Below are 26705 nucleotides of genomic sequence, written 5' to 3' on the forward strand. Positions count from 1 at the left end.
AACCGTCGCAGCAGGCAATTAATTATCAAAATGAAGATTAAAAAAATATTACGCGATTAATAGGGTCTGGAGCAAAAGGGGTCGAAGCGACGTAAAATAAGAATGCGATTAAAATAAGGGTAGTTAAATTGCCAACAATACGATATCACGTGGAAGCGATCGAAAGGCGTTGGCGTATAAACGGAGGAAAAAGTAGGATTAATTTACCGGCGAGAGGGAAAACATTTAGCCAGTCCCGTGGACAGGAATAATCGTGTTTCGAATTCGGGTTTCGCAGACGGTCCTGCTATTACCATTATTATAAGTTGATGTGACGTGACGTAATGGGAGTTAGAGCCGTATGAATGGGCATAGAGCAACAAGTTGCCACTAAAAACTGGGAGTGAGTTCGTGAGTTGAGTTCTGCTCGTTACACCTCTATATGTAGTTCTTCCTTCCCTATACTATACGCCGTGGTCGTGCTATATACCCCAGCCCGTTATAAACCCTCCGGCTTTTAAAGTATTCTTTTTAAAGCGGAACTGCCCTAACAGACGTCACCGAGTCGTAATATTCCGCACGAGTGGACCAACGCGACGACGGATCTCTCTTCGTCTCCCCGTTCTTTGCTTTATTCCTTTTTTGTTTTTCTTCTTTTACCTTATCCGTTGATTATACCGCGATTTAGTATCTTTTTACGACACCTATTACCCACCGTTTTAAACAAATCACACGAACAATCCTGCTCCTCCCCCTCTTTTACCCCTACGGCAAGCCGTGAAATCTGGAATTATGAGCGAAAGAGGAAGAGAGACAGAGAGGGAGACAGAGAGGGAGAGAGAAAGAGAGAGACACGAAACTTTCAGAGTGTTTACCTTTAAATCTTTCTCCAACCGGTAGAAGGAGAGAGAGTAGAACCGAGAGGGAAGCAATAATGGGATAAAATAGCGGACAAACGTGACAAATGTATCCTGACAGAGCAGAAAGATATATTTCCCTTGTCGTTCGCCTCTTTTTGCCGGCATTTAATACACGATTCCACCGTTGCTTACTGCGTCCGGGACGACTCTCGACAGATCCTTATCGTTCTATTCTCTTTATCGACTGTCGGTTTATTACTCGTTTTTTCTTTTCCACCGTTTCTTCTCTTTTTGCCGCTGCGTGTGTTTGTTTCTCTTTTTACTTGCTACTTACTACTCGTTACTCGTGTTGCTCGTACGGCGATATGTACCAACGAGTCGCGTGGCGAAGTGGGGATAATTGGCGAGACGTTTGAGAAACATCGGACGGCAAAGTGGTTTTTGTCGTAACTTTTTAACCGAGCGTTTTCGAATCTGCGTACCGCCGAAATTTCTAGTACAATGAAACGTTCGACGCGATATCAAGCTCGTCCTATCGTACGCTTTCTTTTTTTTCTTTTTTTTTTTTTTTTATTCTGAACATCTTGTTTTTTCCGTTTGACGTTAATACACGATACGTTCGGCTGTTCGGCCTGAAATATCGGCGAAAGAGGGAAACTGGGCAATCGCGCGCACGGTAGCAACGCGTTACACTTTCTCGAACCCTTCGCTTTGTCCCTACGACAAATCCTCAATGACGTCAGCTCCCGGCAGCTTTGAAGTTTAACAAACATCGATAGCAGCTGGCCAACGACGTTTCTCCGTTATCCTCGGCTTTCTAAGCAAATACGCGAGACCCACACTTTGACGTCGTTTTAGATGCTCGCTTCGACGATGGGCGCGAAACTTTTTTGCCGTTTTTCCACGTTAGCCGTTGCTTTGAAATCGATCGACCATCGGGTCGAAACTATTTAAAAAGGCACGCTTTCACCGCGCGTAGACGTGGGAAGCGCAGCTTGCAATCTGTTCGCAACGGACGATTCGTCGTTGCGTATTGTTAAATTCGCGTTATAGAAACTCGATGAAGATATATATGCGGTATGTATCTATAGATATGATTCGAAGTCTGGAAGACGTTTGGAGACGAATTTGTCAAGGTCACGGGAAAGCAGAAGTTACACGGAGCAAACGAAAGCGAAGACATTCGTTTCTTGAAACTTTATTTACTGGGCGTTTTCGAAGTTTGCATTTCTCGTCCGTTAGCTTCCGCTTTCCCCGCTTTAACCTTGGCATATTTCGAAACTTGCTAAATTCCACTCGTTTCGCGTCCGTCTGTCGCTTCGTTTCCACTCGATCGATCAAACGTATACGTACGTGCGTACGATCGCGATTTTTCGTTATGGCGGCCAGTGAAGTTAGCCTCCGTCGCAAACAAACTAACCTATACGACCAAGTTCGACGAAATCGACAAGATAGACGCGAAATAACCGGAAAAGGCTTACCTATGTTTCACAGGTTGGATTCCGCTCGATTCACAGTTATAGTTGCAGCGACGAATCGATCGTTTTCGCCACACCGTCGAAACGTCCATGTTTTTTCTACTTTTCGATGTCCGCTCGCTATCGTTTACGATGATCTACCGCAATGGTATTACTATATCGGGCTCGTTGAGCCGCGCATTTATCCATCATCAAGTTATCGCGGTTCGTCACGATGATAGACCGCGTCCAGCTGGCCGACCCGATCCCATGCAATTTGTCAGCGTGGAGACAAAGTTGGCTCGGGCTCGGGGCCTGTTTCAGCCGTTTCAGCCGTTTCAGCCGTTTCAGCCGCCGCTTCGGCCGTTTCAGGCCGCTTCTGCGACGCGTGCGCGCGCACCCTCGTGAAAAACCGTAGAATCACTCTCGATCGAATTGCACGCCGTCTCCTTAGGCGAAAATTTCTTTATCGTCGCCAGCCTTCGCGGATACACGCCGGATCTTTGCTTCGCTTATGATTTTTACACGCGTACGTCGACTCTGCTGCTTTGCCAACCTCCTTCAAAATTTAGCAACCTTTCGACGATCGTTCGCTTCCAGTTAAAACGCATCGGAGAATTAGAAAACACTTGCACGTTCTAACGTTGCAAACACGTACATAGGAATGCGCGACAGGTTGCGTTCCGCTCGTGCGACGGCATGTGTACGAACGATTATAAACATTCCGTCGTACAGATGGTAAAAGAAAAAAAAAATTGAACGACGATAGAAATTAGATAAATATTGAACAAAAAAAGGAAAGACGCCTTGTCAAACCGTCTCGGTCTATTCTTTTCGAAGGTCCGGCGAGAGAAGTGTGCGTTAGAAATCAGAACTCTGGCCGAAAGAGCATCGTCACCCGGTCGAAATATCACGAGAGGCTAGTGAATTTTTCGTGTTCCATCGAATCGCCGCGTGCCGCACCGCGTTCGAGGAGAAGCTCGCAGGTTGGAACGCGGAACGACCAGCGCGTCGACGCGAAACAGAGACGGACGATCGAACGAGGAAGCAAGCTAGCGTCGAACCACGAGAATACCGGGCTCGCGGGGTAGAGAGATGGGCGGAGAGGTGGAAAGAGAGGAGAGAACGTCGGACGCGTATAACCGTCGAGGCGATAAAACGCCCACACGTATACCACCTTGGTAACTGTCGCCGGGGCAATTGAATTAATGCCAGCCTACAAATTGAAGCCGGTGTGGGATCCACGCCGAGAGAGACTCCGTTGCTTCGATAATTGCTGGAAAGTGGCGCGGTTCGCGGGATCCTGGCCACCGCGCGACGCCACGTCGTATCGCGCCACGCCACGCCACGCCACGCCACGCCACGCCATGCCACACGTGACACGCGACACGCGACACGTCCATTCGGAATTCGACATTTTTGGGACGCTACGCCAGCTAACGTTTTCCTTACGATCGAGGTCTCGTTTAGCTTTTTATCTGATTTTTGCCCAACATAGTTTTCGAAGATCTCGTTCGATAGGAAGTGGTTCGATTAGCAACGCCAAATTAATCCGATTCGATTCCACCGCTTCCGTTCTCTTCCGACTTGTTCGTTTCATTCGCAAAGTTGAACGACATCGCGGATAGAAATTGGATCGAATCGGATCGGCCAATTCGAATCGTAGAATTCGTATTTAGCGCGCTTACGGCCGATATTTCTTCTCATAGACGAGTTACGGACGAGTCTCTGCGACTGTTGATCTTACGCGCAAGGTACGGTCGTTGGTCGATCGTGCGGTCAACGAAGAGAAAAAAGAAGCCGACGATCGAATTTAGTACGAATGGAAGTAGAAACGGTGGCTGTAGCCGAAATTGGAACGTATTATCTCGCGAATCGAACGAGATTTCCTCGTATCGAGATAGAACGTTCGCTCGACTGCTAGGTGGGCCGCTTCGAGTATCCGCGAGACGCGATCGTCGTCGCGATCGTCGACGAGGAAAAGGAAGAAGAAGGAAAGTGGGGCCTGTAATAGGTCAGGTCACGGACTCTGTGTTTCTTCGAGTTCTCGAGTGGACGATTAAAGAAAATTCAAGATATAGAAATTTCTCGCGTTCGCGCACGTATCTCGATAACCCACGATCTTTTCCTACGTTTCTCAATTTCGTTATACGGCAACGTAAGTAACGTTCGATACTCGAGTTATCAAAAAAAAAAAAAAAAAAAAAAGTAATTTACCTATAAGAAGCCTTAACTCCGCAGTTACCGTATGTATCTTCATAGATTCGTTAGTCTCAAGAAAATAAGATAAAGTAAACGATAGGAAATGGTAAAGGAGACGAAAGGAAAAAGAGAAAATACATCGTTTAAAACACGATCGGTATGTATCTGGAATTGCTAGTGATATTTACGTACTCGTAAGTGTAACGTAATAACACGGACGCGTTAATTATCCATCCATCGAAGGGGAAAGAATCCGAAGATCGCAGATCGTCTGTTGAAGATTAGAAGAACTACCAGCGGACTCTAATCGATTTGATATCCATCGGCAAGCACGGGGAGCCGCGTGATGAATGAGCAAGCGGCTCGTGCAGGCAAGGGTGAGCGAATTCGAGTGCACGTTACACCGACTGTTATGTAAATGAAGCGAATGACAGGCTGAATACCGTGCGAACAGTGACACGGTGATTGTTTGGAGCGCGAAAGGAAGCCTCGATGCACGCGTTAAAAACAAAGACGAAAGAGCGGACGTTCGATCGTCAACGTCGACCGAACGAAGAATCCATCGTTACGCGTTATCCAGTCGGTACTACGTTAACACCAGGCGCGAGAAATTAAGACAATTTTCAGAAGGACGATTTTCACGCCACGTACTCTCGAAACCACTTCGAGTGGAACAAAATTCCTCTTATCGCGATAGAAGACGATCGATGGAAGAAACGGCTCGCGCTTCCTACCAGCGAGACGAAGAATCTCGCGCGAACGTACTGGAAAGGTTCGCTTCGAATCGACCAGAGTCGTCGCCTGCTCTGTACTTGGAACGTGTAAAAAAGACGAGCTAGTCGAACGTCGCCGTGGATCGTCACGGTGAATGGAACGACGAAAAAGAAGAAGAAAGGAGAAAAAATGGGAGCCGAGCGTTTCGTGTTCGATGAAAACTGAATTCCGCGAGGTGAAAGGGACCGTGTCGTTCGACCGCGCGCCGCGACGACAACGACCACGACGATCGACGACGACGCGAGATCCATTTTCACCGAACCACGGTCGCTCACCGAGCGAGACATCGAGCGTCTGAAAGAGAGAGAAAGAGAGAGAGAGAGAGAGAGCGGTGGATCGCATCGGCGGGACCAAGACCGACGGATTACCGAGCAGGAAAGAAAAGAAAAGAAAAGAAAAGAAAAGACGAGAGAAAAAGAGCAAGAGGAGAAGAAGAAGGCGTGGAGATTATCGAAATTCAAGCTTCCTGCTTCGCAACCTCGACGCGAGAGAGAACGCGGACCGCGACCACGACGACGACGACGACGACGACGGTGACGACGACGGCGACGAAATTCCACCGAGCCGCGAGGAACTCTTGCGAAACACGTGTCTCGGCAGAAGGAGGATTCGTGGCCGGAGCCAAGTTCAAAATCCGTGCGCGTCGCGAGCCAAGGCCTCGGATTCGGTGTAACCTTCGCGGGTATATTCCTGTCGTCGAACGATTCGTCGCGCGATAGTCGCTTCGATCGCGTCAATTCGATCTCGTTAACTTTTACGATCGCTCGTGGAACATCGGTGAAAATACACGCGAGACGTCCTGCGAATCGGTTAGCTTACAGTCGTAACTAAAAGACTATAGTCTGTCCGAATCGGTCGATTCGAAGGAAAAATCGCTCGTGACGCTTCGATTTCGATCGGTCGTTATTCGCGTTTACGATATTTCAGCTAATTTTCTCGTTAATTCGTCGCGAAATTTTGCACGCTTGTAACGATAGTAAAGAGAAATAAGTAGAACGCGCGAAAGATAACTCGTTTCTACAGAGACTCGTTAAACGTCTGTCTCGCCAACTATCGCACAGGGTGGTTGTGCACGATACGATCGGGCGAAACGAGCTTTCGATGGTCTTGGCGGCTGCTCGAAGCAGACGGACGACTCGAGAGGACCAGGCAGGCAGCGTTGGCGAGGCGCGTCGAAATGAAATCAGCCTTAATGAAAATTCCGTGGCGCGCGACGAGCTCGTGAATCGCGCGGATCTCCGCGAGCGTGGCGTAGCCGCGAAATTTATGCGTCTTACGAATCCTAGTCGCGGCACGACATACCTATGCAAAGCAGCTTCGAGTACCTCGCTGCTTCTCTCGCGCCCGCCATAACCGCCTTTCTATTTTGCCGTCATTTTACCCTCGTCACTCGTTAAATATTCCTGCCTCTTTTTACGCTCGTCCTCTTTACCTTCGTTTCGCACCTATCGCGATCTCCTTCCGCGCCGTTTACTTCGATTATCTCGGATAGATCTTATATTTTGTACTCTCCATCGGGAAATTAACCTGACGCGATAAAATAACAAATAATAAAATAATGATAAACGAAAGTAAGAGAAATGCCGATTCTCCGTACGGTTAGCCACCCTCCTTCTCTCGCGTTGATCTCGTTATTATTTCGCGCCTTAATCTCCGCTATCTCGTTCATCTCGCGTCTCTCTATCGGCGTAGAAAACGAGCAAGAAAAAGGAAAAAAATGCGGATTAACGGGAAGATTATTGTCCGCTCGTGGAGGTTTTTGTTGGCCGTTTAAAACGCTCGAAAGAACGTAAGACAGCGGATGGATTTTGTCGTCTCCTCGCGTTCACGCAATCCATTCGCCCGATGGATTAACACTGTTCCACTGGTAAAAAGTATTTATTCGCCGTTGAATTATTCAGACTCGTTTGGCCGCGTGTTCCTGGAATTCGAAAGCGCGATCAAAATCGATTTAATGAGCGCGGATAAGGAGAGTCGAAGGAGGACGTCTCTCTTTCGCCGCGAGTTTCGAAGATGTCGTAAGGATTCATGTGGGTCATCGAGCTCTGCTATTGCGCAGGTTATACCTGAACGCTACTAGTAGGTTCCTTAACTCGCGTTTCCAGATGTCTGACGATAGCTTCGTTCAAGGTTTAGGTCGGCCTTACATTCCGCTCGATTTAGAACAAACGGCTCGTAACGCATATCCATCCATCCAACCTATAATCGCACGTGTTTGAATATTTCGGTTTAGCGTTGCTTCGTGGTAATCGTCCGATTCGTCCGAGTTTCCTACGTAACCGCTTTTCAGCCAGGACGTAAAAGGATCGTATGGAAAGAAATTTCAAAACGACGAAACGCGTTACGCGTACTTGCTTCGATTCCAACGGAATTTCAAATATCTACGCAACCGCCGCCCGACGAATCTCCCGCTCGATCTGTCGATCGATATTCGGATTAACGAGATTTCGGCAGCGTTTTCTAAGCGATACGTCGTACGTGGCGACCGTGGAACTTTCCGACGGCTTGGTGTCACCACCGGCATGCTTCGAATCCGATGGACCGACGATGGAGATAAAGATGTGGCGGCACTCGGCGACAATGTATATCGCTGAAGTGCCTAACGAACCATCGACGTCCCAATGGTCCTTCCAGCGTTGGAAGGTTCCGAAAGAAAGAGCACGTGGCAACGGTCGCGGACGCCTAGCGAATGCATGCACGATGGGGATATGTTGATGGGGATGACGAAAGAGAGCGATCGAATCCGATCGAGAGTTCGGAAATGGATCGTAAAGTGGATTGTTGTTAGAAAAAAATAAAGATTCTTTTTTTATTTTTCACCCAAATTTCACTCAAATTTCTTTTTTTATTTTCTTATTTTAGGTGACATTGACGACACAAAGCGCTATATACCGCAAAAGCGCGAGGCCGACGGGCTGATGTACCATCGACATCCCTACGGTCCTTCCACCGAAGGTTCTGGAAGAAAGAGCACGTGGCGACGGTCGCGGACGCCTAGCGAATGCATGCACGATGGGGATGTTGAGGGATGACAAAAGAATGTAATCGGATCCGAACGAAAGTCAAATCGCGAGAGCTTCGGTCTTGGAAAGTCACGCCTAGAGTTTGCAAATGGATCGTAAAGTGGATCGTTGTTAGAAAAAGAATAAAGTTTCTTCTTTTTATTTTTCACCTGAAATTTCTCTTTTTATTTTGATATTTTACGTGACATCGGCGACACAAAGCGCTATACCTTCAAAGCGTAAGGCCGACGTGGATGACGTACCATCGATATCCTTACGGTTCTTTGGCCGAATATTCGGAAGAACGCGTACGCGGCAATCGTCGCGGACATCTAAGAAACGCGTGCGTAGTGGGGATATCGGAGGGCAACGAAGCGAAGAATCCGTTTGGTTTCGAGCGACGGAATGATTCCGCGCTGCGAACAGCGAGGTGCGAAGGGTCTAGCGAAACAAACGTATTCGAGAAACGTGATCGTTAACCGTCGATGATGGTCGATCGTCGTAATCGTTGTAATCGTTCGATAAACCTTTTTTCTCGAACATCGAGAGTATTCCTTGGGCGCTTACGTCTAACACCACCTCGCGTAACCACCGTTATACAGGTAACTGGCGGTACAAGAGGAAAGGGGGCGATTCTAGTCGAAGAAAGAAGTGGAAAATATAGAATACAAATTTTTCGTTCGAGGCTCTGTTTTCGAGAAAATCGCTGCTTTGAATTCTCGCTCGGTACGCGTACACTGTATCGCGTCTCGTTGTAACGGATCTCATTGTAGATCTCGTTGTCTCGATGGAAAAATTTAAAAAAAGAAAATTTGTATGTAGCGTATATAGGATATAACGGTCGGCGATAGAAGCAAGTTTCGGCGTCGGTTTCGGTTTTGCCAAGGAGGGTGGCAAATTATCGAAAGGTTGGCAATTCGATCGCGATTCCAGAGCCGAGCGCGATCGACGAGGCTGAATTCCTGGAGGAATTGGGACGGACGGTCCGAGAAACAAGTGGCGAGGGCAAACCGTAAGTCAGTCGTAGCCAAGACCATGCCGCCTCCCATTGCGTTTACGTTTCCGCGGTGTTTTATCTTCGGTGCTGTTTCTTTCATCGAGCCGTTGCCGCTCTCCTTAAATTAAAAAAACGTTGGGGAAAGACGAAAGATACTCTGGACGCGTTGTTCTGTAACGTTCGCCTTGAAATTTCCGATTATTTATGTCACACGCATAGCTCCTTAAGCGTCTGAAACGTAACGACGCGTTAAAAAGCAAAGGATCCGTGAGAAAGTAAATTACGATGATCGGGGTAATCCGCGTGACGAGTGAACTCTTTCTTCACGGTTAATACGTTTAGCGTAAAAAAGAGTAGTCGATGCTCGATACAGCGAGCCTGCGAGATGGTCTACCGTGGTTAAACGGATATAGAAAAATTACCTTTAACGCACGTAGACGAACGAGTCCAGGCGATTCTCGGTGCACGCGATAGCGATAAAAAATAACGAGAGATTGCGTGAAGCAGCGTCGTCGACGTTCAAGCGTGAAAATTACGCCGCCTTCGATTTTCGCCACCAACGTTTTCTCACCGATACTACGACGAAACAACGACGGATGGAATTTTCAAAGTGGCGAAGATCTTCGCGAGAGATCCGCGGAAACGTGGATCTCGCGACAGGGCATTTTCGTCGTGATTTCGGTTTGTACGATGTATTCGCGATAGGCGCGGTTCGAAATCGGCGTGGAAACCGGGCAACTGCGCAATGACGTGTGCCAGTAACTGCCGGCTACTGGTTTATTAGGCACGACCCTACCGCAGCACGATCGTGTGTCTTATACGCGTACTCTATAATGGTTTGGCCGCCTGCATGCGCTCGTACACGCGTTTCACCGCGGACAAAATGTCGACGAGGATCGTGCCCGACCATCGATCGTTTTCTCCGCCTCTGTCGCTCTCGAGGATCCAACCTTCGAAACCGGACCCAACGAAAATCCGACCGATTATCCTGCAACGTGTCTAAATGTACTTCGTTCCTTCCTCCGCTGCTCGAAGAGCGGAAGATTCGGCCGAGAAGATTCCATCTAGCGGGATGATCGTTCGACGAGCGACAAAGAAAAGTCGCGAGAATAGAAGAATTTACGGGGTTAAACGGCGCGTGCGGATCGTTAAGCGTAGGTAGGGTAATAAGGAGAGTCGGTGGACTCGACAAATCTCTTTGCACGCCGTAGAGAGGTTGTTTAGAGTCGTGGTTGGTTCGTGGTACTGGAAACGAGACGCTCGGCTTCGCGCTTCGCCGTTTCCAACCGATAAATTTGTACGAATTTAAATTTTTATCGCCACAGCCTGGTGGTACGAGCGAAACACCCTCGTTAATCCCCTCTTCTCTCCTATTGGCAGCTCCACGCACGACAAAAAACATTTAACCGCGAATCGCGAGTGGCGATCGACGATCGCAAAATTGGCACGGCGCGCGATTACTTTCTACAGAAAACCGCGAACCAGTTTGGCGAGGCGGCGATCCGGGAGATCGGTTCGGGCCGGTGGAGTGCGTGACGAGCAAAAACGAGCCGAAGATTATTAGCCCTTTTCGAGGCGATTTCCAGCAACGGTTCCCAACTGTGCCGCGGCCACTTTCTCCGAAATCATCGGTCGCGTCGCCGCCGCTCATTACGCTCCATCGTATCCCGTTTCTGCTCGTTTCATCCACGAGGCCATACTTCATTTAGCCCGCCACGTCCTGTTACGAATATATACGACGACTACGACCACCGCACCACGAGGCAGCAGCTGCATCGAGACGCGCTAGTTCCGCGTGCGATTAGAACGGGGCCTAACGGTGCGAGAAGAACGCTTCTGTTCCTCGTCGTTGTTCCTTCGTCGAGCATCGGCAGTCCGAGGAAACAGCGTCCAACTATCTGCGCTCGTTTCCAGCCAGATTTATCACTACGACTTACGCGGCGTTAAATAGGTTTCGGTTACCGGCTTTTGCCGCGAGTCGCGGCTTCAAGCGATCGCACGATTATTTTCGGTATCGCGTTGTTCTTTAACCAGTCGGTCTTAAAGTCAGTCGGTTAATCGTCGATCCGTTAAACGTACAACGCTCCTTTTTGCACGTCTATTTGCACGACGAACGCGACGAGAAAACGTTTACAGCAGCGACGTACAGATCCGTCTTTTCCGAGACGTATCTAAAGCTCGTAAGCTCTCGTTAGAAACTATAGAAAACTGAAAAACAGCGAACAAACGAAAATTAAACGCAGCGAATCACGGCGTGCGAACGTTTATCCGCAATTTGCCAATTATCCTTTCTCCGGCATCCTTCTCGAGAGAACAAATTCTTCCTAACCTTCGTCCTGATCCGACGATTTGAATCGAAATCGTTCGATAAAGTCCAAAGTCTGAGTCCTTGGTAGACGGACATCGACCGACTAGAAGCGAGGTTTGCCACGCTGCCGCCGGAGCGAGAAGAGCCGCGAAGAAGAAGAAGAAGAAGAAGGAAGAGAAGAAGGAAGAGAAGAAGGAAGAGAAGAAGAAGAAGAAGAAGAAGAAGAAGAAGAAGAAGAAGAAGAAGAAGAAGAAGAAGAGGCTAATGGCGGGTACGCGAACCGTGGCCGTGTGCCCTGGCTGGTCGGTATCTTCATCCTGGATCGTCAGCGGCACGGAGAGAGCCCGGCCACGGGGGAAAAGAAGTCGGCCACACCTCGAGCGCGGAGCGGTCCGCGCAAAAACCGAGCCACGCTTCGCTGGCCGTTCCTTTGACAAATACGTCGCGCGGAACGACTCTGTATGCCGACCGTGCGAGCGGATTCTCGGATGCCGGACAAGAATCGATCCAGGGTGTTAGCCGTCGTGCGCTCGATTTTCTAATTCCAAAGGAACCCAGCGCGGATACTCGCGACGTTCGGTCGCGATTTCTCCTTCGTTCTCTTCGTTTCGTCCGATCGTTTCTCGTTTTATTGCATTTTCGAAAACGCGTATATATTACTTTTATAATTTTCGGTGTCTCGGAACGTAGCGACGAAACTGGGAATCGAGGCGCGGAGGCGTGGTGCGACGCGATTCGCTATAAATAACTTCGCCGCGGTATTTTACGTCGTTTAACGAGAATCGAAGATCGATTATCCGACTGGCGGCGATATTATTTACGCGATAAGAGGATCGAATTCTCCGGCTTCGTAGTCCGTTTTCGTCGTCACGCGCCACTTTGTCGAGTCCACGACGTTCTTTGAATATTTGGCAAATATTTTGAAAACGTTATTGGTATTCTCGACCCGAGATCGAGTCGAAATCGAGACCTTTGCCACCGCAGCATCGTCGCGGTTGTTTTTATCTTTCGCGAATTTTTGAAACTCGTCGTCGCTACCGGTTCGTTGGATTACGAAATCGTCGTTAACGAAAGGGAAAAGTAGAGGGAAGAATCGCAAAGAGAAAGTATGGTCGCGACCAAGGGGAGGAAATAAGACGACGAAGCCTGGAGATTTGAACGATCACGGTAGGCGGGGAGAGGTTTCGGTGAAAATGCTTACGAAAGTCGGGCTTTCCCGGAAGGCGTAACAGTTGGATTTCCGTGGAATTAAATCTGGAAATTCGGTGGAAAGGAGACGGTCTCGAAGATTCCCGCGAATACGACGGATACGTGGAATTGCCAAATAATCTTAATATTCCTGGCGGTACATACGCGCCACGTGAAAAGAGAAGAAGGCTATTTCGAATTGTAAGAAGGAGGAAAAGAAACACGCGGTAATTGTTCTCTCGGGATGGTTCGACAACGGCTGTATTCCACGATTTCGAAATAATCGCCTCGAAACGAATTTAAAAGAGCAGACGATCGCGCGTATCCAACGTTGCGTACGCCGTAGCTACTCGCTTTGAGCGTTCGCAACGTAACGCAATTCGTTCGTAACACGAGCGTTCGTTCGCGATTCGCGACGAACGAAACGCGAGAGATTGAAACGACCTTCTTATCGAATCTTTGTAAATTCTCGCTCGATTCTCTCGCGCCAGCTAAAACTTTCGATTTACGACGAACGAAGCGGAAAACTTTCTTCGTGGCGATTTCTATCGGTGGATGGTATCGACGAGATCCGCAAAGGGAGAAAGAGAGAAGGAGAGAGGATCGGTGGGCGGAGGGGTTCGCGGAATCGAGATGCTTCGTAGCGGCGCAGCGGCTCGATTTCGAAATATCCCTCGCGTGACCCTGTTTCGAGAAGGGTCAGCGGGGATCGATTCTACGAGGCGGCCTCGCGGCCAATGGTCGCCAGTGCCAGACCCGCCTGCCGGTCCCGATCGTCGTCCGCCTTAATCGATTATAAAAAGATCGATTACGCGGAGCTCTCGCCTCGGCGAATAACACGCCTTCGGAGTTCGCAGCCGTCGAGTCGCTGCTGCTTTTTAATTAACCCGCCATAACCTTCGTGTCACTCCGACGTTACGTAACCATCTGCCGTCTGTATCTTTGAAATTTGATTAAGCGTGCAAACGAATCTGTCTCTAATTATTCACCGACCAATCTTGCCTTCTTCGAGCGTCGTTGTCGAACGATCGAACGAAATAATTCCGAGTACGCGTTGTCTCTGTTAGACGATAGGGCGGATAATTAACGCGAGGGTGTACGAACGTAACGCGGACTGCGCGTTTGAAGGAGCGCAGCGACACCTAACTCGAGTCCTGCGTGAAAAAGCACGCGTCCAATAAACCATTGTACGCGACACGACCCAACAGGAAGACCTACGTACGTACGTACAACTCTTCCTGCTCTCGAAACTGGTCCCCTGCAACGAGACAGCTCGATAATCGATCGAGCGAAGAGGAACGCGGCGATCGTCGCGGCTCGCGGGCCCCGACCGACGCGACGCGACCACCGGTTTCCTCTTTGATCCATCCACGAGACGAGAAAGGCGGTCGCTACGCCGTTCTGCACCGAATTTCCAAGAGAATTCCTGTTACGGTAGCGCGTTTCGTTAACTGGCCACGATTATTCGCTCGATTACGCGTAAGAAACAGTCCTTGTCCTTCCTCAGCCCCCTTCCACGTCGTACCGAAGCAACGACAAATTTGCACATGAGCTTTCCGAGAGATTCTAAGCGGAACATCGAGATTCGAGAATGGAAAAACGCGGCTACGTCAATGACTCGTTTCTCGATGATCGCGTTTACGATCGTGCCATATATATATATATATATATATATATATATATATATATATATATATATATATATATATATATCGATATATGCAACAGCAGGGGATCCACGCAAAAGGAGATCGATGAAATTACGAGCATCGAACGTAAAAGAATTTTAGAGCGAAACAAAATGCCGGTGGGTTAACGCGACGCTACCGTACTCGCCGTTTCCGTGAAACGTAGCACCGAGCCGTGGCTGTTGTAGCGGAGAAACGAAGCCATCGAAGCCGGAGGGCAGCCTGTCGCGGCTGGTCGGTCGCGTTTTCGCACGGAATCGTTCGTCGAAAGGAACGTGGAGACGAAGCTGACCGACCGGCCGCGGCGAGCGAGAGCCAGTCAGCGGACGCGAGACGACACGTTCAGCGAAACGGAAGAGAAGGAAAGGCGCGGAGCGAGAGGTGTAGAGAGAGAGAGAGAGAGAGAGAGAGAGGGAGGCAGAGGGAGAGGGAGAGAGAAAGAGAGAGAGAGAGAGAGAGGAGCGTAGAGGCCGCTTCCTCGGTGAACGTGGTTCGCTCCTCGTGACCGGAAGCGCGCCGGGTCGAGCCCGGAACACGCCGATCTCGTCGATTCTCTCTTAACGGTATACGTATATCGGTGCGATCGATCGTGGGGATCGATTCTGCCGCGTACGCGTTCTCGCCAGACCTCTCCCACCTTCCCTCCCTTTCCTCCTCTTTTCATTTGCCTTTCACCCTTTTTCGTTCGCTGCTCGTTCCATCCTTCCTCTTCCAGCTAGAGCGCGTACACGCCGTTCCGTACGCGTCTCCACGAGCACGCGGTGGAACGCACGAACGACACAGCCGTACGAACGCGATTACGACGACGTCGAGCGAACGCGACAGATACATTTGGACGCGCTATGTTTACGCGCGTGGCGATGTCGGTCGCGGTCGCGGCCGAGCTACGAATACGGTCACGAAGAACGACAGCCAGCGCGAGAGAGGGCGACGAAAGATTACGTAAGAGACAAAGGAATAAAGAGAAGGAACGATAAGAACGTAGGATCGCGAGCAAAGGAGACGAACGGCGGGGGAGAAAGGAAGGAATTGCTCGCTTCCATCTTCCGACGGTGGACGGTGAGAGGAGGAGGAGGAGGAGGAGGAGGAGGAGGAGGAGGAGGAGGAGGAGGAGGAAGAGGAAGAGGAAGAGGCGGACCGTTGGACGGTGGCGCTTCGCACGCACACACCGATACGGATTTACGAGCGGTTTCGGGCAATCGCGAATAGAGATTAGGCCGGTAATTAACTATGGATCTGGTGTGCAGGCGAGGTTCGCGAGGCAGCACAGCGGTAGTGGCACAGAGAGAGCCGTGGAGACTCGGCTTCTCCTATATACATAAGTGACCCCGGTTCGCGGAAGCCCGTAGCGTGCTCACTCACACGCGAGCGCGCGACCGACCGAGACGACGAACGGTCAGACAGAGACCGACTTACAGGTAAGTGGGACTGGTTCGACGAGGACGGCCGACAGCTTCGCGGTCCTACCCTAGTACCCCCCTGGTGTTACATGGGGCCAACGCTATATGTACACCGAGCTGAACCAACCGACCGACCCAACCGACGACCGACCGACCAACCGACCGACCGACCGACCGACCGACCGACCGACGGACGTGGACGACCGTCCTCGTGTGTTCCACACCGCTGCTACATAAAGCCGCATGGCACCGCGCCCCGCTGTTTCCCCTTTCGCCTCCCTCTTCGCCACTCTCTTCCACCCTATTCCTCCCTCTCCGTCCCTCTGCCCCTTATATAACATACCACGCGGCGCGGCACGGTATATAAGCATATACACACGCACCTACACATCGGCGTATACGTGTACACACGTATACACACCGATGTATATACATAATAGAAGGTCTACACGCGAAGGAACGTATTCCGCGGCACGGTCGGTTTAGGTAGCTCTCGCGCGTCCCACAGCCGCGCTACATAAACGTTCTCGCGTGTACGCGACTATGTGCCGATCCCCGCGGATCCGTAGATGCACTCTCGCATATACCAGGCGGTATATCGGTGTTGGATACACACGTACACGGGGATATACGTGCCGCGCCACAGGGGAGACATATCGAGGAACACGCGCACACGCGCGAAACGCGGACCAACGAGGGTGCGAGTATGTGCTCTCCGTTCTCGGCCAAATCTACGTCTATACGTATACACTGTGCACACACACGCCATACACGTGTATGCGTGTATGTGTGTACACATAGCATACACAGTATACGCGCGTTATATACCGACGCGTATGTATATGCACACGTTGCTCCGTCATGTGGCTGTACATGGGTACACATATAGATGGGAGAAGGCGAAGGAGGAGGAGGAGGAGGAGGAGGAGGAGGAGGAGGAGGAGGAGGAGAAGGAGGAGAAGCGCCCCAAAAGGCAGACGTGCCTGGCATCGACGAGGCCAGAGGCGCACCACCGCTGCCTCGATCTCCGTATCTCGGTAGATCGACGCCTAATGCCGCGGACACGGCACACGGCGAGGGAGAGAGAACGAGAGGGTGGCAGGCAGGGAGGGTAGGTGGGAGAGAAATAGACAGGCGGTAGGATGGGCGACAGGAGAAGGGAAGGCAAAGGGGAGAAGACCAGGGAGGAGGGCTTATATGGGGCCAGCCGCGGGAATATCCTTCGTCGTTCTGCGAATTAATCGCGCGACCCTCCGCCTCGACCGCCCTCCTCCTTCCCCCGCCACCCCCTCCTCCACCCCTCTATCCTCGACATCGTGCTCCGGCTCGCTCGACCTTTCCATCAACCTTCTATCCTCTTTGTGCGCCGCGCCACGAATACCGACAAGCGATCCGTGATTCGTCCTTATACCCCTCACCGACCGGCAGGATGTTGGCATCTTCGGCTGAAAGTCCGACCCAGAGAAACCCAGTGTCACGCGAACCCCGCGCGTACGACTCGCTGGTTCTCTTCGGAAAGAGGAATTTCTATCCGCAAGATTCACCGGGTTATTCCAGCTTCGGTTTCTTCTCCTTTCTCCTCCTTTTTGCCGTTTCTCTTCTTCTCTTCTTTTCTTTTCTTTTTTTTTTCCTTTTTTGCAAGGAGACGGGGAGGGGGGGGGGCGGAGTATCGTTATCGAGAGACGACGTCGCGGCGACGACGTTGGATCGCGTAAAGCGTACGATCGCGTTCCAATGAAACCGCAAATAGGCGTATTTCGTAATCGGCGTTTCGTAGTCCGCGACACCCAAAAACTACTTCTCTAGCCTCGATCTAACCACCGATCGAACACCGAGATACGTCGAGCCTCGGTCACCTGACCTCCGTCCAACCCCGGGAATAAGCTTCGAGCGCCTTTAGCCGGTTACGAAACGCGATACGTAGGCTTGCCGTAGATGGGGAGACGTACGCGATAAATAATTTGCCGAACGGACGGAACGTTCCGTGAATCGCGCGAACGTTTCAATTTTTCCAAGCGTGTATATACACGCGCCTGGCCGCTATTACCAGCGAGTTTCGACCTTTGAAACTTTCAGAACGGTCGTGCGATCGTTCCCGTTGTCGCGCTAAGAAATGGATCCCTGGTACACGTTGTTTCCAGCACGCTGGAAACTTGCCGCGTCCTCGTTCATTCATGAGCTCTCCATCCCCTCGCTCTTTCGCGCTCTCTCTCTCTCTCTCTCTCTCTCTCTCTCTCTCCGCTCTTGTTCCGTACGTGGCTACGGATTCGCGGAAACTTTGCCGGAAGTTTCAACGGATGCCGGATTATCCGGACGATTGATCCTCTTTGAATAAACGCGCCGCATTTATGTAATCCGGCGGTATATTCGCGGCATACGACTCTTGTTCGCGAATCTGGCGAATCGCGAATGCGCGTCGTTGGTCGACGTTCTCCTTACTCGTAGACGAGTCCACGCCAAGTATACGTTTCGATCGATGGAAATCGAGATATGTCCGAGTTGGCGAATTTTACGAATCGTAGATTGCCAGGAGATTCGTCGGGTTTACGGTGGTTTCGCTTGGACAGAAGCGTATCCTTTCAACACCTCGACACCTCTTAAAAAGTAAAGTACAACGAAACGCGAAACTCGACGACTCGAGTAGATCTTTTTTCGGAGGGTCGAACCGTGCAAAAGCACTGGGAAAATATCTGAAAATCCTTGTCTTGGTACTTCAAAAATCTTTGCACGCGGATCGAATCAGACGAGAAAAGCGACAGAGTCGACAGAATCTCGAAAGTTTGCCGATCTGATCGGTACTACGATCGACGGGGCACGTGCGTGGTTCGTCGTAAATTTCGCGAGTGGAGGGAACGGAACAACCGGCTGATGCGTTTATCTTTTTCGAAACGAGGCGTTCGAACCATTCTGCGGAGAAGCAGAATGGGAAGGAAAAGTTTCACGGGACTGCGAGTAATAGAAACTGGAGGAAAAAGAGTCGGCAGCCTAGTCGTTTGACTGTAACTTCTTTTTCAAGTTTCAGTCGTCGAAGGGACACGAAATGATATAAACACGGTCATAGAATACGACGGCTGCTCGGTCCGCGCGAACGTTTAAATCTGCCATCCCCTTTAGCCAAGCGGACAAGCTTTAATAAAGATCGTTGTACAGCGTGTTCCAAACGCGTGTCTCGAATTTTTCAGATAATATATCGCTCGGTAGATTCTTATTTCCTTTCGAGAAACTCTTTTTCTTTGTTTCCGCCAGTTTCTGTCGGCGTTTCGATCTCGATACGCTCTTATCGACCGAGTTACGAACATCGATGAGAAATAAATCTACTTGGCTGGCTTGTACGCGTTTTCTCTCAACTTTTCGCCGATCTTTAAGTAATTCTACCCGAAAATGTTCGAGCTCGCTGCGTTTCGCGAAACAACGAAGAAGGAACGGAACGGCGAATTATCCTGGCGATTATCCTCCGACTTGTTTTACTTATACATATGTATCCGCCTTGACCCGTTGCAAGCTCCTTGAAAGAACGAAACGTTTCACGATAATTGGCAGCGACGTACGCGTCCGTATCAGCGAACGCATCGACTTGCTATTAATGTATCAAATTCGCTATTACTTGAAAACGATCGGAATGTCCGAGTAAGAGTACTCGCGAGAGGGACGCCTGTACACGTATAGATACGCATATGGATGATGCAGGCGCGACATATGTACCGTGCAACGTACACCGATGTACACCGCGTTCCAAAAGGCTCGCTGCCATATTCGAGGAGATAGAGTGGATCCGCGGCGCTTGGGTTACACACGTGATAAAGAATCGCTCGATGGTTGGGAGGAGAATGGCGGAGACGAGCATTAACGAAATTGTTGTGGCGTCACCCATCCATCCACCCGCGTTTACAGCCACCCGCACCCACCTCCACCCTCTCCCTTCGCCGTACTCGATCGGTTCGCCGTTTTCACCCTCGTCGACGTATGTGGCATTCCTCGAGTCCTTGCCGCGATATCGCTGTAGGGTTGATGAAATTGGTACGTTGATTAAATTGTTGCTCGGAGCTGTCGAACAGCCGCGACTCGCCGCGAGTGAGCGCGTGCCCGATCGAACGGTAACGGTGTACCGCCACCGCCACCGCCACCGCCATCGACTCCACGCCGCGCCGTTTAACGACGGATATTAATCTTCCTCGGAGAGCCTGAACAAAGTCGTCGATTCTTTCGTTCGCCGAACCAACGGCCACCTGGCTGCTGTATACGGGCTAACGTTTCGAGTTTGCGTGTACCGTGGTAAATCGATTCTTTGACGCGATTCTCCGTTCCATCGGCTTCTTCGTTCGCCTGTTTCTTATGCTTTTTCGCGTCCACGATAATGCTTCGCGTCTTTTTCGTCGTACACGTCGATAAACCTAAACGGGCTTTCGTATTTACTTCTCGACGATAAACGTACACGTACGCGCATACGGCAGAAAAGAAGCACGTACGAGTGTGTTTTAGGGACACGGTTTTACGCGTCCACCCTCGGCTCGTTCCGGCGCAATACGGTGCCGCGCGTGTATCAACGTACTTGCACAGGATGTGCAACGACGACGTCACAGGCCGATAGGAAGTTTCGAAAGACGCTTTCCATTATCGTTGCTCCCGCGCCCATTACGCGATCGCCAGTCCCAACGACCAATCCGGATTTTCGTGTCGGTCGCGACCGATATCGAGCAACGCTTTCCTCCTTTTTCCCCATTTCCCTCTTTTGCCGACTACGGCTGGAAATGGGAACGGAGGGAATGTTTGGAAATTTGCAAGAACGATCGAGGGCTGCGAGAGATATCGTTTGCTTTGAAAATTCGACTCCTGTGCTTTATGATCGGGTTCTTCTTTCACCTTCCTTTTTCTTTCCTTTTTCTTTCCTTTTTCTATCGTACGTGTACAATTACGCTCGAAAAATCGCTAGAACGTTAGTACGTTATAAAAATCGAGATTAAATGGTTCGTTCGTGCCTTTCTTCCGTTTACTTTCGAAAATGGTTTATCTCGAATTTGGCGGAATCGAAATTAAGTAATTTTTTCTAACGTCTTTCTTTTCGCTGATTATTGAACCTAGTTACCTGTTCTTAATTGGTATGGTTAGTTTTAGGGTTTTAAGACCGATAACATAATCTAACGAGTTACGTTACTTATTTAAACCATAAACGTCTTAGATATTTTTCTCTTAAAAAAAGAAAAGAGAGAAACGAAAAAAAAAGATCGATCGCGAAAATTCTTAGAGGTTAACCAACAACGATAGCACGAGTACGACTGCTCGATTCGGAATAATATGGTCGATAGGCAGGATGTTTCACAATGTACGACCATCGGCCGCGGAAAGCGAAAGGGATGAAAGAAGTTGCTGGAAATGTACGTGCTCTGACCTTGTTCCCGAGTTGCAGCGAGTAGCGTGATATATGGGTCCATCGCGCAAGGTCGTTCAAGGTCGTGAGCATAATAAAACCAGAAGTTATATCACACGAGTTCGTACACCTACCGACGACCCTGCAATTTCCAGCCTAAACAAACAACATTTAATCAAACCTCGAACATAACCTCTCATTTCCATCTACGAACTACAATGTCATTTCCACGTACGAATCGATCTAAATCGTCGTACCGTGCCACGAGATAGACAGAAATTAAAAGAATTAAAAGGTACAAAAGTGGAAGAAAGACACCATTGTCGAAAAAAAAAAAAAAAAAAAAATGGCTAAGAAAGATATTCTATAATCGTGCCGACATTCTCTGTACGCCGTAGATCGATTCGCACCGTTTAGTTTTGTACACAAACGATTCTTTCCGCCGATATCGCTTATTCGAGGTCAGAAGTCGGAATATTTTCTACTTACTTAAAATCGGCGGGTGGTCGTTTCGAAACAAAATACGCGTTCGAGGTTAGAATTTCTTCCAAGTACGATATCTAAAAAATACAGAAATTTTTCTAATAAAATGTTGCATCGTTCTTTCTCAATGCATCGGTAAATCTTACGTCAGAGGCAAAAGAATCGACATACCGTTCTATGTTTACATAATACGCACGTATTTACATAAGTATATAGGACCCAGCTACTTCGTAAATGAATACAAACACTTGGAAACACATTTACAGCAATTCGTATACAGCACGTAATGTACGAAAGGCTACGATACGCAAATAGACTTTATACTAAAATTATCCGCGAGTGTAAATACGAAGACTTTGTTCGAACGGCCTAAACTAATCTAGCGCCTACGAAAAGACTAAAGATCGACGCAATCGCGAGATCGATGGCAACGGTTCGAGATTAATCGCGCGTGACTCGCGACAGCCGTTTCGGCCGTGATCGCAACGCGATTGTATGCGCGCGCACGCAACGGAAACGACGTCGCCCGGTCAAGTTTTATAACAATAACAGAAGCGAAACGGCGAGGACCGTGTAGCGCGATCGAGCCATGGAAACTCGTCCGACTCGTGTCCCGCGTCGTGTACCGCGACCGACCAACGACGGAGAAAGCGTGGAGAATATGGAAGAGTGGGAGAAACCCCTTTCGCGGGTTTGCTCGGTAAACAAATTATCATTCTGCCAGTTCGATCGTAAATCACGTTTCCGAGCTGGAGTCGCCGCCGCTTCGTTCTGCTATTCAAAAAGCAATTTGAACGTTTCGCGTCTCCGGGAACATCTGCGATACGATTTTTTAGTCTCTTCGTAGGGCAAAATGTAGGTTTATGCTGGTATTATCGTTTCTATTATACGATATTATTTATATTTCTGTTAATATAGTAATGATGATGTATTACTGTCGTATTACGTCATACTATTGTTGCGTGTTTGTTGCACGTAAGAGTAAAATTATTATACATATACATGTACACATATGTTATATATGTTTATATAGGTTATGCGAGCACGTAACTCTTATATGCTAGGGTGAGATTCATGACACTCGCAGACGGTCTAATATCTAAAGCAAATACACGTACGGTGGAAAGTATCCAATTGAACGGTTGACTTTACAAGGTTTCCCGAGAAACTTGGGGTTAAGGTAACCTTAACAGTTAACTGATACCGATATCTGGAAGAAGATAGCGAACGTACGAATGCTACCTACGATTGCGCGCGTATTCGATCACTGCTGATCGAATTCCCCCTAGTTACCTCATATTCTAAAAAATAACCGTCGTATCGAGAAACGACGTAACCCGGTTTATCGAAAAACGGCCAGAAAGAACGCTAACCGAGCGAATTGCACAACAAACGCATTCAACGCTAATTCACCGCGCGTACTTTGCTCTGTAACACCAATACACATGTCGATATTCAAGGTATAATATAAAAGTTCGAAACTAAGATACCAGAATGAAGCGTTCGAACGACTCTCTGGGTCCATTCTTTCGGAGTCTAAGAGAGCGTTCCATCGAGGCGGAATCGTCGAAATACCGTGACCTAAAATAGTTGGCCCCGCAGAAATTTTGAATGGCGATCGACTCGCCGGGGATCGTTCTAGAAATACTTGGAGCCGGTTTGCCTCGAATAGAAACCGATCTCGATTAGGGTGACGACGGGTTGTACGCGCATTGAGAAGGGTTCGAAAGATCGATCCTGGGGTAAGATGGATCGATATCGACCGACCAGCTGACGCGCGAACGCTTCCGACTCGGGGGAAAAATCCTGTAGGACGAACAAAGGCGGTAAACCAGGCTGTGTGCAGGAGAAGAAACGGGGTGAAACTCGGGGATGGAAAAGGATGAGAAAGGGGGAGAGGAAGGGTGGTCGGAAAACAAGCGTCCGCTGGCGTCCTCATCGAAAATACAGTAGCGAAGGCTTTGGCGGCGAATACGAATCGTCGACCGAGGTATATACGTATGTATAAAGTATATATCGTATGTAGTGTAGCGACGGCGGTACACGTAAGTATGTATAGCGTGCCGCGAGAATTCTCGTTTCACCCTCGAAGGAGAGGAAGCTTTGCCGCCAAAAACCACACCCACGCGGTCGTTCCCTTTGGGCGGGAGATTTTCACCTATGGCATCGCACGAAGGAACACGCTTGCCTCCGGTGTCGGCTCTAGCGCGTAGCTCGTTGCTGAAAAATTTCGCAGCTTTCTTCCCTCTTTACTCTCCTTCTTCCGTGCTTCCTTCCTTCCTTTCTGCACACCCTACTTTCGTACCAACGTCGTCGTAATTGACGATGTCATGGTAGTCGTCGTCGTCGTCGTCGTCGTCGTCGTCGCCGTCTTTGCCGCCGTCGCCGTCGTCATCGTCGTCGTCGTCGTCGTCGTCGTCGTCGTCGTCGTCGTCGTCGTCGTCGTCGTCGTCCCTCGATAACCCAGGTTAAAACCATTTCCCAGCTAGTGCTTGCCCAGCGCCCGCGGTCTCTCATATACGCTATATATCCCGGCACAGAACAGAGCGCGGTTCTCTCTCTGGGACACATCGGGTTACGAAGCGGGGCCAGGCTACTAGCGGCAGCGGCAGCAGGCAGCCAGGCAGAGAGACAGGCAAAGGCAGCCACTAGTCAGCCAGCCAGCCAGGCAGAAGCAGGCAGAGCCAGCAGGCAGGCAGGCAGGCAGGCAGGCAGGCGAGCAGAGGCAGGCAACACGGGACTTTTGGGACGCGTTGTACATGGGTCGCGTCGCATCGTAGGTTCGCGATGGGTTGGATACATAAGGGGGAGGATAGGGGGAGCCTCTTTATGTAGCACATAGACGTTGCCTGGCGTTCGTTCGTTGCCGCTCGCTCGCTCGGCGTGTGACGCTCAAATTACCTCCGTCCTCCCTGCTACGTCTCCCCCGCCGCGCGACCCCCTGCCCGCCCGCTTTCTCTCCCCTTCGCTTCGCCAGTCCGCGTCGCGCCACTCCTCTCGCTCTTGCTCTCTACTCTACTCTCTCGCAGAGCCGCAGTCGCCCGTTGCTGCGGCTCACCCTCTTCCACCTCCGTCCTCTCTCCACTGCTCGCTCTCCTATGCTCCTCTTCCACCGCCTCATCCTCCTCCTCCTCCTCCTCCTCCTCCTCCTCCTCCACCGCCACCCTGCTTCGTCGTACAGTCGTACCGATTCTCCCTCGCGCCATAACCTTTCTGCCTCTCTTCCTCTTCTTATTCTTATCCTCCTTCTCTTCCTCCTTCTCCTTCTTCCTCTTCTTCCTCCTCTTCTCCTTCTTCTTCTTCTCCTACTTCTTTCACTTCGCCTCGTCCCCCTTTCTCATTTTCTCTTTCTCTTTCTCCATGTTCGTGCCTTCTTCTCTCTTCGTACCGTTTTCTTCTGCGATGGTAGCCGCTACGCGTCCTCCTCCGCTCTGCCTCGCGACGCGACGTGCCAACGGTACAGAGCAGAGCGGAGAAGCGTCGCGACCGTCTCGCGCCGTTCACCCTGTTTGGTCGTCGAGCCGTTTCTATATGTACGCTACGAACCGAATCGTGGACGACTCGTGATCGAATAGAAACTAGAGGCTACGACCTCCGATTTCCTTCCTTATAATATATAATTCTTTGTTTCCTTCCAGTCCATCCTTCTCTTTCACCTTGATATCTTCGTTCTATCTCCGTTCGCGCAACCCTATTGGGCGAAACACACGCGCTTCGTCAGTGAGACTCGCTACGGACACCGAGAGAATCCAGAGGGAAATAGCGAGCGAGCGAGCGAGCGAGAGAGAGAGAGAGAGAGTGAGAGAGAGAGAGAGAGAGAGGCAGAGAAGGATAGAGGAGGAACGGCGCGGCGTGGCTATAACGCGGCACGCTAGAGGAGAGCTCTGCGGGTCTGAAACGCGGCCAGCGCGGCAGACAGGCACCGCGGGTCACCGCCTTCCCTCGTCCACCTTCTCCTTCTCCCCCTGCCCTCAACCCTAAACCGTCACCCCCTGTGTCGTCCTCATCCTCTCTATACACCGTCAACTCCAGCTGTCTCTCTTACTCTGACAGTTTCGCCGCTCCGTCTATCTTTATCCTCGCCGGTGTCGTTGTTTCGCTTCTTTTCACGAGAACCGAGCACGAAGGGAGAAGAAAAAGAACGTGGCGAGGAAAGACAGGAATAAAGAAAGAAAAAGGAACGAAGGAAGGAAGAGAACGGTAAAACGGAGAAACTAAAAGGCGAAAGGAAAAGAGAGATCGTCGGTGTTTCCGGGCCTCGTCTGTCCTTGCCTGGTAGAGTCGCACGGCCCTCTGACCGAGTCGTTCAAACGCGAAACATTCTGCCCCCTTTCTCTCTCGCGCAGCCCCTTTGTTATTAGTCCGCCGTGTACCACCCTAAATTCAGTCGCGCTGCAAACGGACAAATTTCGCGAGGACTGCCAACGCTGCTACGCGGTGCGCGGTATGAAGCAAGGAGAGGGTTGGAGAGCGCCGTGGCCACGAAACGTCCAGGGGAAGGAAGGAGGGGGTCATGGGGGCGACAGCGAGTCGTGGGGTCGCAGGCGGAAGGGTGGCGCGTGTCCTTCCCTCGGCTTTCTTATTTCTCCTTTCTGCCGTCGCCTCGCTGCGTTCCCGGTAATTTACCGGTGTCTTGGGGTGCGTTCGTTACGTAATTACGTGCCGCCTCGTCCGCTCGTAAATGGTTTATAAGGGAAAGTCGAGCGACGATCGCGAACGATCGGCCTGCACGGCTACGTATATACACGTGTGTGTACGGCGAAGCGAGAGTTCCTTTGAGGTTGATGCGTTGTAAAGTTTGTATAAATAGAGTTAATTGGGGAATCGGAATGATTCGAAAATGAGCAGCTATCTAAAAGGGGATGATTAATGAAGAGGAGTTTTTTTTTTCTTTTTTTTCTTTTTTTTCTTTTTGGAAAAAATTGGAAATAAGGAAGAGAATGGAAGCGGGTCGACGAATTTATCGCCCAGAAACGAGGAGCATTTTGTCGCTGTAAAATTC

The 26705-nt window shown here is 50.1% G+C and overlaps 1 protein-coding gene across 4 annotated transcripts in view; it reads right to left on the reverse strand.

Annotated features, from left to right (window-relative positions):
* The window catches only part of LOC126871838 (dynein regulatory complex subunit 7-like), an 87832-nt gene that overhangs the window by 27581 nt on the left and 33546 nt on the right, over positions 1-26705 (reverse strand). Inside the window, exons 1-3 of one of the 4 annotated variants that reach the window (XM_050631104.1) lie at positions 21875-22158; positions 21710-21780; positions 21242-21376 (exon numbers count right to left, since the gene is read on the reverse strand). The exons of 2 other annotated variants lie outside the window; for them this stretch is intronic. In XM_050631104.1, the coding sequence (XP_050487061.1) occupies positions 21242-21313 (72 nt within the window). In that variant the 5' untranslated portion in view covers positions 21314-21376; positions 21710-21780; positions 21875-22158. Of the gene's footprint in view, positions 1-21241; positions 21377-21709; positions 21781-21874; positions 22159-26705 lie in introns of those variants that run through there. One more of the 4 variants, XM_050631102.1, reaches the window with a different exon arrangement.

Source organism: Bombus huntii, chromosome 12, assembly GCF_024542735.1.
Source record: "Bombus huntii isolate Logan2020A chromosome 12, iyBomHunt1.1, whole genome shotgun sequence".
Lineage (NCBI taxonomy): Eukaryota > Metazoa > Arthropoda > Insecta > Hymenoptera > Apidae > Bombus > Bombus huntii.